This window comes from Quercus robur, chromosome 1, assembly GCF_932294415.1.
Source record: "Quercus robur chromosome 1, dhQueRobu3.1, whole genome shotgun sequence".
In the NCBI taxonomy this organism is placed as follows: domain Eukaryota; kingdom Viridiplantae; phylum Streptophyta; class Magnoliopsida; order Fagales; family Fagaceae; genus Quercus; species Quercus robur.
In genome coordinates, this window is record NC_065534.1 from 26,971,070 (window position 1) to 26,982,788 (window position 11,719).

The 11,719-nt window shown below is 34.2% G+C and overlaps 2 protein-coding genes across 2 annotated transcripts; both read left to right on the plus strand.

Annotated features, from left to right (window-relative positions):
* Positions 1-104: 104 nt before the first annotated feature.
* On the plus strand, positions 105-5,218 carry LOC126694568 (uncharacterized). Its single transcript, XM_050390955.1, has 4 exons — positions 105-137; positions 670-751; positions 4,329-4,634; positions 4,866-5,218. Exons 1-4 carry the CDS (start codon positions 105-107, stop codon positions 5,216-5,218), a joined length of 774 nt encoding a protein of 257 aa, XP_050246912.1.
* A 192-nt stretch (positions 5,219-5,410) lies between these two features.
* LOC126694643 (uncharacterized mitochondrial protein AtMg00810-like) lies at positions 5,411-10,802 on the plus strand. Its single transcript, XM_050391054.1, has 3 exons — positions 5,411-5,663; positions 6,452-7,184; positions 10,799-10,802. Exons 1-3 carry the CDS (start codon positions 5,411-5,413, stop codon positions 10,800-10,802), a joined length of 990 nt encoding a protein of 329 aa, XP_050247011.1.
* Positions 10,803-11,719: the final 917 nt, after the last annotated feature.

Genomic DNA, 11,719 nt, shown 5'->3' on the forward strand with positions numbered 1-11,719 from the left:
GATTTTTAGGCTATTTTCGGTTTTATGCCATAATCGGACCATATTGAAGGCCGGTTCTCAGTTGAACCGGTAGGACCGACCGGTCCGGTCCGATTTTTAAAACTATGGGTAGAACTTGTAGAGCATCTTCAAATAACGTAGGTAAAACCAAAATGCTCTCTACAATAAATAGTAAAACCATAAAAAGGGCTCTAACGGTCTTTCTAAAACTCAAATTTTTTTTTTCTTGTAACTCATGAAATCTGATAGGCTACTGTAGATTAGCAACCGATTTTTTTTCATTAAAAAATTCCAACACCTAATATTTTATCACTTCTTTCTCTTTCTTCTTTGATTTGTTTTTGGGTCTCACACTCTCTCTTTGTTTCTTCTCACAGAACAATTCTTGTTCTCATAAAACCAATTTAATTTAAACAACAAATCTAAAATCGAAACAACAACAACAGATCAAGAACTAGAAAAAAAAATTGGTGGGCTTGTTGAGCTTTATCTGCCCTGAAATCACGGAGAAAGAGTCAATTATCAAAAAAAAAAAAAACCGATCTGACCCCTGGCTGCATGCACTCAGCAGCAAGGAGGAGAAGCGACGATGAAGATGTAGTGGTGGCAGTGCGGTGGAGCAGGGGCAATTTCTCCTTTCTCTGTATATGTGTCTATGTGTGTTTGAAGATAAAGAAACCAAAAGGAAAAAGAGAGGGGGTTGGAGGTAAAAAGGATTTGCCTAAACGTGTTATGACTTTTGTTTTTGATTGTAAGTATGGTATTGTTTAAAGAAAATTAACTATAAGTTAATAATAAGGAAAAAAAGGAATGTTCTGGCGTCTCCGAGCTGTAGCACAGTAGCTGAAAAGGAGAAACAAACAAACAAACAAAAACAAAAATAAAAAACAAAAAAAAAAGGAAAAAAGCAATGGTCTAAAACGTGTGGTTGACTTTTTAATGATAATTGATAAGTATAGTATGTGTTTTTTTTAAGGAAATTAATTATAAGTTAATGAATAATAAGAATAAAAATCTCTTAAATTAAGATTAAATGGGTTTTTCTTCAAATACTAGAATTTAAAGTGTAATTGATAAGTCAAAATATAGTTAAGAATTTGAAAAATATAGTTGTTGGAAATGAATAGAGGTGGAATAAAGAAAGATTAAAATAAGAATAAAGAAAAAATGAAAAAAAAAATAATATTTAAATGGGATAGAGAAATGATAGAGTCTATTGAAAGGGTGAAGTTTGGGTCCAGTGTCCAATTGCACTAGATCAATTAAAATTATAACAGGTGTCCATTTTTTAACACATATCATTCTAACAGGTTCAATACATTACATGCACTGGACCTAAACCTCGCCCATATTGAAAAGTGTATTTGAAAAGGTAAATAAGTAAAAGGTAAATGTAACTGTTCACTCTCCAAATGGTACAGAAATTTGAAGATTTTGTTGGAGATGCTCTTAACTTTTAGTGAAGGGAAAAAAATCACCATTGTTTGTTTCATAGTTTTCATTCTCAAATCTTTCTCTATCTATGTTGGATATATCATAGAAAATTAACTTATTTTTGTGATTATGTAAATATGAGCACAAACATATCTAATCATAAAGAACACAAATAGATATTATGAACAAGAACAATAAAACAAATAAAAATTATGTAAAATAATTTACTCACAGACCGGATGCATTAAGAATGAATGATATAATTTTGATCAAGGAGTTTGTTGTCTGGTCCCAAAAAAAACTTTTAGTTAGCCCAGAATCTATAAAATCAACAAAAAATTGAACATATATAGCTTTAAAATAAAACCTCGTTTCCTTCAATTTGCAATTGCTATCGCTGCTAAAGCCGTTAGTTAGAACCCTAAAATTCCCCATTTGAGACGCATGTCATATTGGGAACTATTGTTGTCCACTGCCACTACCATGCAATCATGTAAATATGTTTTACCTTTTAAAACGTTTATTAATGATGAAGATATAAATCAAAATCAGATGTGTTGATGCTTTGTACCTTTTCATTTTAATTGTGTAAGGAGCAATGTTTGAAACATATATTGTAAACAAGTGTGTAGATTATATATTAGAAAATAAAGAAAATCTCGTTCAAGTAGATGCGTTATTGGAAAATTTTGGTGAATAATACTTTTTAAGGAAATTTTAGGTAAATAGCACGAGAGCGAAGTTATTTAGTTATGTAAACTCTTTCTGGAACTCGAGTTCGAACCCAAAATCAAGTTTATCAAACTCGAGTTTCAATTAGTTTAGGTGGCGTGGCAGCCTAACATTGTATAACAAATTGGAACTCGAGTTTGCTAAACACGATTTTGGGTTAGAACTCTAGTTTGTCAAACTCATGTTCCAAAAAGAGTCTAAATAACTTCAGTCATGTGCTATTCTCCTAAAACATTCTTTAAAAAATACTATTCAGCAAATTTTGCTCATTTTAATTGTTTTCCTCTAGCTATTTTGTTCTTTCGGGTCTAACTTTGCCACAAATACAAATGAAGACTTGATGCAATTTAACTTAAGAGAACAAAGCATACATAATGTGAAATTGTCAAACCTCTTTCGGTTTATCAATTTACTGCCTATCCTTTTTCATTGATATTTTTTTCCTTTTCTCTTGAATAATTTTTAAACTTACTCTTTCTCTATTTCCCATATTTGATACGTGTGCAAACAAGTTAAAACTTTTTAAAGTTTGAAATTTGTCATTTGTTCATGTTTTGGTAATTTGGTACTTCTTAGTTATTGCCTTCAGTAATTAATGTAGCGAATTTATTTTCTAACAATGATTGTTTAACATATAACATCATTATTGGTTCAGTCCCAAAAAAAAAAAAAAAAAAATCATTATTGGTGATTTCTTATGATTCTCGATCTGGTTTGAGTTGCATTTTTTTCAATGTATTGCCCGTTAGATACTAAACACAAAATAAGGCACCAAGAGTAACCTATCACTAGACAAGTGATGCAGCCAGGAAAGATTAGTTTATTATTAATACTTCACAAATTTGTCTACACGAGACATTTTATGGGGCCAACATGTGAAATCCAATTTAAGTTAAGAGTGATGGTAATTGTACACCGTGTATGGACACTATTAGGTTCTAAAGACTTAGGATTTTATGTATTTAGAACTCTAATGTGTATTGTTGGCAAACCATGATCAAAACAAGATGTTTAGTCGTGTTTAGACTTGCTCAAAGTTGATTCATTTATGTAAAGTTGGAACAAGCTGATGCAGAAATCATTTATGCTTCTCGGCCTGGTTCGATCGATCGAAACTTAGGCTCGATCAATCGAAAATCGGGTCAGATGCGTTTTCTGCAGAATTCCAACTCAGCCCTAGTTTTGTTTTAAAATGTTTAGGGTTTTCTAATTTGCCCCAGGTATATAAGGCAAACCCTAGCCATATTTTAGTGTCGCTCATATTACTGTTTGTGTAAATCTCTTGTGAGATTTGTGAGGAGCCTTCCTTTACACAAGCTTAGGATTATCAAGAAGGAGATTTCTTCAAGAGCTTGATGATCATTCAGTTGCTGCCATAAGAACTTAAAGAAACATAAGCAGGTGTGCTTGTACTTGCTAGAGAATCCAAGAAAGAAGGAGTTCGTGGTTTCGGAGCTTGCACGTGGTCGTTCAGTAAGTTTCTACTGGTGGGTAGCAATAGGATGTTAGTGGTCTAAGTCCTGTTGAACAACTTCGATTCTTTCATAGTGGATTCAAGTTTACCTTGAGGATAGCTAGGTTAAATCCTCCCCAGGTTTTTATCGGTTTGGTTTCCTGGGTGATCATATCATTGTGTTATTTATCTTTCTGCTGCTTTGCTTGATATGATTGTTTTGATTGTGATAACCTAGATTTATTAATTTGGACTAAGTAACAACTTGGCTAATTACCTAGGTTAATCCAATTGTGTTTTTAAGGGGTCTAAAAACTATCAAGTGGTATCAGAGCGGGTTGCTCTCTTGTTGTTGATCTTTTGATCACTAAATTGATCATTGACCCTTATTGTTATGGATTCTTGGAAAATATTTTTGCTTATTCATCAACTTGCTTACTTGTTGTATTTGTCTCTTGTTGCTTTTGTTAAATCTTTCCTTGAACTTCTTGGTCTTATCACATGTGATAATAATTACTTATGTTATACTGCCTTGACCGCCTTAAAGGCACGTGATTCTTGTCTTTGGTATTTGGATAGTAGTTGTTCCAGGCATATGACAGGAAACAAAGGATTATCAAGACTCTCTTTGAAGGAAAGATTGGGACAGTCACTTTTGGAGATGGAAGCAAATTTGTGATCAGAGGCATTGGAACTGTGGACATTCCAGGGTTGCTAGTCTTTGAAGATGTTTGGTATATTGATGGACTGAAAGCAAATTTACTCAGTATCAGTCAGATTTGCGACAATGGACTGAATGTTCTTTTCACTAAGTATGAATGTGAGATACTTGATGGAGGAGGTGACTGTATGTGTGTTGGTGTAAGGACAGCTGACAACTGTTATGGTTTAACACCTAGTATAAGCAACAAGTGCCTCAGTGCAAAGATTGATCAAGTTGATTTGTGGCATCAACGATTGGGGCATGCAAGTCATAAGCAGTTAGAGAAGATTTCCAAATGTGATGCAGTTGTTGGTTTACCTAAGTTTGAGAAGAGCGATAAGTGCATATGTGGACCATGTCAGATAGGTAAACAGATAAAATCTAAACATCCGTCTGTAGCGAGTGTTCAAACTTCAAGATCTCTAGAGTTACTGCACAATGATCTTATGGGTCCTGCCAGAGTTCAGAGTTTAGGTGGAAAGAAATATATTCTAGTGATTGTAGATGACTTTATTAGATATACTTGAGTTGTGCTTTTGAAAGATAAAGCTAAGGCTCCTGAGAAGATGATACATCTGTGCAAGAAATTGCAAGTTGAGAAAGATACTGTGATAGCCAGAATCAGAAGTGACCATGGAAAAGAATATGAGAATACAAAGCTGGTTACTTTCTACAATGATCAAGGCACACATCAAGAGTTCTCTTCACCTAAGACACCTCAACAGAATGGAATAGTGGAACGGAAAAATAAGGTTGTTCAGGAGATAGCACGTGTCATGCTACATAATAAAAAGTTACCCAAATCCTTCTGGGGAGAAGCAGTTAACACTGCTTGTCATACACTCAACCAAGTGTATTTCAAACCTGATTCCAAGAAGACTCCTTATGAACTCTAGAGAGGAAAGAAGCTAGTTGTTAAGTATTTCAGGATATTTGGTAGTGATTGTTACATTCCACGTGATAGTTACATTCCACGTGATAGAGAGAACCTAGAAAAATTTGATGCAAATAGTGACAAAGGATATTTTCTAGGGTACTCCTCTACTAGTAGAGCATATAGAGTGTATAATCTGAAAACTAAAACAATCATGGAATCGTCAAATGTTGTGATCAATGATGAAGTATGTCGAGAAGCACATTCAGAAAATACTACTCCGATTCAAGATAAGCCTATGGAGGTTGATGACTCACTTCTTGTTGATTATGTTGGGAAGCATAGTGATGAAGAGTTGATGGTGCTGAATGATGCAGTTTCTGTGCCATTAAGCCCAGAACCATCCACACCGGTTCATAAGACTCAACAGGCTCAACATGAGTTTAGTCCTTCATCAGAACAGAAAGGTACCTCCACATCTCTAGTCAAAGGTCCTTCTTCTAGAATAAGGCTTAATCATCCCTCCACAAACATATTGGGAAGTTTGAATGATAACTTGAGATTAAGATCAAAAGCATTAAGTGTAATTACACACTCATGCTATCTGTCCCAATTTTAACCGAAAAAGATAGATGAAGTACTTCAAAATGCTGATTGGGTAAACTCTATGCATGAAGAACTTCATCAATTTGTTCGGAATGATGTGTGGAAATTAGTTCCTAGACCAAAGGGTGTAAATGTAATTGGAACTAAATGGATCTTTAAGAATAAGTCAGATGAACATGGCACTGTTATCAGAATAAATCAAGACTTGTTACTCAAGGTTACACACAAGTGGAAGGGATTGACTTCGATGAGACATTTTCACCGGTAGCTAGATTGGAATCCATTAGGATACTGTTGGCTATAGCTAGTCATCTGAATTTCAAAGTATATCAAATGGATGTCAAAAGTGCTTTCTTGAATGGAATGTTACAAGAAGAGGTATATGTTGAACAACCGAAAGGTTTTGTTGATCCTCACAGACCAGATGATGTGTATAAATTGAAAAGAGCCCTGTATGGTTTGAAACAAGCTCCACAAGCTTAGTATGATAAATTGACTGCATATCTCACTAAGCATGGATTCAAAAGGGGATCTGCAGATACTACTCTCTTCATAAGAAAGGATAAGAATAGTTTTGTTGTAGCTCAAATTTATGTTGATGATATTGTTTTTGGTGCTACTAATGACTCTCTTGCTCATTCTTTTGCAGATAAAATGAAGGTTATGTTCGAAATGAGTATGGTTGGTGAACTAACTTATTTCTTGGGATTACAAGTGAAGCAAAAGAACTCAGGAATATATATCAACCAAGCAAAATATGCAAGGAATCTAGTCAAGAGATTTAGACTGGACAATGCTGCACATGCTAGAACACCAATGGCTGCCAATGCAAAATTAACAAATGATCCATCAGGTGAGTCTATTGATGTTATATTATACAGAAGTATGATTAGATGCCTTTTGTATTTGACTGCTAGTCGGCCTGATATTGCCTTTAGTGTTGGTGTTTGTTCTAGATTTCAATATAATCCTAAAGTTTCACACTTGAATGCTGTCAAAAGAATCATTAAATATGTTGGTGGAACTTGTGATTATAGATTATTTTATAGTAAAGAGTCTAATTTGTCTCTTGCTGGTTTTTCTGATTCTGATTGGGCTGGTAATACTGATGATAGAAAAAGCACCACTGGTGGCTGTTTTTATGTAGGAGCCAATCTTGTTGCTTGGATGAGTAAAAAGCAAAATTCTGTGTCTTTGTCTACTGCAGAGGTAAAATATATTACTGCTGGAAGTTGTTTCTCACAACTTCTTTGGATGAAAAAGGTTTTAACTGATTATGGGATATCCCAAGATACCATGATTGTTTACTGTGATAACTCTAGTGCTATTGATATATCTAAGAACCCAGTTCAACATTCTAAGACTAAGCACATAGAGATTAGGTATCACTTCATTAAGGATCTTGTTGAAAGAAAGATTATGTATCTTGAGTATATCCCTACTAAACGACAAAATGCCGACATCTTCACCAAACCTCTTGATAGAAGTAAGTTTGAGACACTTCGTCAAGTAATTGGTGTGATTCTGTGTTCCTGATCTGTCTTGGCTTTCTTGGTCCTTGTACTTCATTGCTATTCTTTGTAACCATTGTTCTTTGATTTTTTTTGTTTTCTCTGTTTCTAGGATTTGCATTGCATAACATTCATACATTTCATTCTAGGTTGTTTTTGTTTTTTTTTTTTTTCTTAAAAAAAAAAAAAAGGAAAAAGGAACCAAATTATGTTTTGCACTATTTTCTTGGTTTTTGAAAAGAAGGTTGATCAATTTATTTTCACATAACATGTCTTTTGTACCTTGTTTAACTTTGATGAGCTTATTTATTGCACTTTAATAATTGAAACTTTGTAGTGCATGTTGTGTGGGAAAGATGCTTATAGTTTTGTTCTCTTTGTCTTGATCTTGAAGTCACATGTTGTTGACACCCTGTTTTGTAACCTGTATTTAACCTCACATGGAGGGTAAAAGGGTAATTTCACATTGGAAATATGCATCTTGATTCTGGTCATTAGATCCTTAATCTCATTTCACCAAAATGATACTAATGTTGTAACGATCAAATCGATTGGTCATGAGCCCTAATCGGACCATTAGATTGAAAGTTATCATCAAATCAAGTTTTAATGGCTGAGATGCACTATTACAAATTGAGTCTGACTATATGTGATTATGAACAATTGATTTCAATTGGTTATAAATATAATCAATTTGAGATCGATGATGTGTCATAATTTGATTGGTTAGGACTACATTTTATGGTAGAGTTGCATACACCTAATTAACTAGATAGTTAAACATTAATTATTCAATGAGTAATTTGTGCAATTATCTTTTAATTAGAGTAAATTCAGAGCCAATTAAGTCTGAAATGGGAGTGATTGGAGCCATTTAATGTTAATCGGGAGCTAATTTGGGGACCTATTAATGTTAATTGTGCTGAAACCATTTTCTAACAAATGACCTCTGCTTACCATTTCATTGATATCTCTCAGAATATTTTGAATCTGTGAATGAAGTTATTTTTCCCAGAAACTAGACATCCAGGGCTTCAATTTGAACACAATAATGAGACAATTCCGATCAGAATTGAGGCGGATATGATTTTTCAAAGTTGGCTCTATAGGCTGTGACAGCAGCTACGGGAAAACCGAATTTTGGCTTGCTCCTCACTCCCACCAATCTTTCCATTTAATGCACCAGATTTCCCCAAAGGCTAAAATGAGGTCTAGGTTCATGATCCCTTGTCAACTCTCATTAAATGGCCTTCCATTCATATTTCCTCCACCACTGCTATATAAACCCCCCTCTCCTTCATTCCAAAAGACAGAAAAAAAAATCCCCCTCTCTTCTCTTCTCTTGAGATCTAGTGAAGTTGGGTAGTCTTGTCATATCTTGGTCTTCCTGAGACTCAAGGTATTGAGTGAGACTCACTCTCCCTCTCCTAGTTCTTCTTTTCCTCCACCCTTAGGACCTCCATCAAGAATCTCCTCCTCCATTACATGGATCTTGCATGAAGGTATAATCCTCTTCCCTAACTGTTTGTTTATATTACCATGATGAGAATTTAAGATTAATGCATGATAATTCTCTTGAATATGTTTGAATGTTCTTAACTTTTCTTATGTGTTCTTCACATGTTCTTAGTTGTTCATCTCATGTTCATGCATATCGCTAGATTTAATCTTAAATCCACATCAAAAATATGAAAAACATGTTTGTTTAGTAATTCTTTCAAATCCTGGAATCTAAGTTATCACTATCCACACACATTCACTAGAGTTTATTTTTCAATCCAAATGCCATGCTTAATAAATTGAATTAGGGTTTATCACATGCACACACATTAAATTCAACATACAAATTGATTGACATATTGGATGATGTGATATAAATGTTGGCCACCATAGTCTAGAAGACCGGTTTCACCGGGCAAGGTGGGTGCCTAACACCTTCCCACTTTGTAACATAGCCTCCGAGCTTAGATCAAGGGTTAGTAGATCAAATACTTATCCATGTAATTTTTGATTTTTAGATTATAACTAGGAAACAAAGCCATGTACTTTATCTTAGATTGTATCTAGGACCAAAGTCATGTAATTTTCCTATGATCAATGTAAATTCAATTTCAAATTAATAAATGAGGAATTTTTCATTTATGGTTTTCTTATTTTTCCAACAATTAAATAAGTGGCGACTCCATTGTAAAACCCTTAATCTAAAAGGGGAAATATAACTAGTCGAATCTCCATTTTGAGAGACAATAACACGACTCCACCCATTCACATGGATTTGGCCCAACACATCATAAAAACGGGCCGGGGGCGCGGTCTCTCACACATGTCTTTGACTGTCGGACTTGAACCTTTAGAGAAAGGCATAAATAACCATCTCACCACTGTTCACTAGCCAATCATGAACACCTTAATGCATATCGTAAGATTTTGTGCTCCAGAAAATGTAACACATGCATAAAAAAAATATAAGGTGTAGTCTCGATTTAAATGCTAAAATTGGTGTGTACATTATTGGACTTAATGTCAAATCAATCAAATAAAATTGGTGTGTACATTATTTCAGCTATTTTAATAAGTTTCTAAATAATTAAAATTTGTGTGTACAATATGAGGCAAAAATCAAGAAACTTACATGATTGCAAGCTTATGATCTAGGAGATGTGGAAGTTATATAATGTAACTCTTTTGGTGATAGTCTCTTTCAAATCCTTGTGATGAATTTTGTAGACTTGGTGTTTAATTGCTATACACATATCACCTCACATGTATTTCAAGCTTTTGCTAGCTGCATACACTTCATGAGTTACTCTTTGCTAAACATTGTACATGTTACTGTGTGTGTCTTTGGTCTATCCAACCAAGTTTGCAAATACATTGAGTTTTTGTGCAAAATAGATTTGATGATTAAGAATTTATGGAGAATGTAAGAAATTTTAACTTTGAGAAAATTGGGCTTAACTCTTTGTTTTTGAAAGACATATCACTACATACTCATGTATTTTGTTCATCAATTTCAATGCTTTGAGATGTTTCTAAAATTTTTTCAAAACTGTGTTTTTTCCTCAAAATTTTGTTGAGCCTTTGTCTGTTTCGATTGATCCAATCTGTTTTTCGATCAATCGAAATTGTTTTAAAATTGTTTAAGGAAGCCTCTGTCTGTTTCGATTGATCCAATCTGTTTTTAGCTCAATCAAAATTGTTTTAAAATTGTTTTAAAATTTTTAAGAAGCCTCTGTCTGTTTCGATCAATCGAAACTCGTGAATCAGGTTTTTAAAAATCAGATTTGACTTGTTCAAACCACTTTTTCAAGAACTTTTCAAAAAATTTTCTCTCTCTCCGACTCGGCAAGGCTCCACAACAAATTTTTTGTCGTTTTCCTCCTAATTTCTTGGAAAGTTTCTCTCTCCATAAGCTAGTATGTCCATATTACCCTTTCTTTTGCATTGTTTTTCATGTTTTCATGCATTATTTCATGGTTTTTTAGGTAAATTTTCGGACTATGCATAAATTGGGATTTTTGTTTAATCAAGCCTTATTTTGTGAATTTGATCAATGGGTTTTGTTGCTATATTGATCTATTCATGATCTATAATGGTTAATTTGATCAATTTGGGGATTTGTGAAAAATAAAAAATTCTAGGGCTTGTATTGAACCCGAATTGGGGATTTTGTTCAAATTGGTTTCAATTGATGAAATTGGCTTGTTGAATTGATCTAATTGATCGTTATTTTATGTAATCTATCTTGTGTGATGATCAATTGGTCAATTTTCTACAAATTGAACAAGTGGGTTCACGAATTTTTGGGGTTTTTGTTAGAAACTCTATGCTCAAGTCAATTTTGTGAACTTAAACTTAATTTGAACTTAATTTCACTGCATTAGGGCATGCATCAGGACATTTAAACTGTTCATGCATCATATAGATTTTTGTTCTATATTTTTTTTGTGCTAACCTGCAGTCTGCCCTTGGTTTTTTGTTTTTTTTTTTTTTGCTTTGTGTCTTTGTCCTCATCCTAGCACCATGCCTAGGAAGACTAAAGCCCATAGGACCCCCTCCACTTTCTCTAAGTCTCCCTCTAGGAGTGAGGTGTTTAGGAATGACAAAAGCAGAGAAGTTTATGAGAAACTGAACTGTAAGCGTAAGATTTGGGCTGAGCATTCTGTTGTATTAAATGAGGTTGATCCTGCCATTAGGGCAAACCTTGAGACTAGAGGTTGCTTGTCCCTGTTAGAGATAGATCATCCACCCCCGACCACCCTAATTAAAGAGTTCTTCTCAAATCTCTCTTGCCACATCTATGATTCCAACACCCTTGTTCGAAGTTGGATACAAGGTGTTGAGTTCACCATTACTCCTCGGGTAGTGGCTGATACTCTTGGGGTTCCGATCGTTAGGGAGCCTGT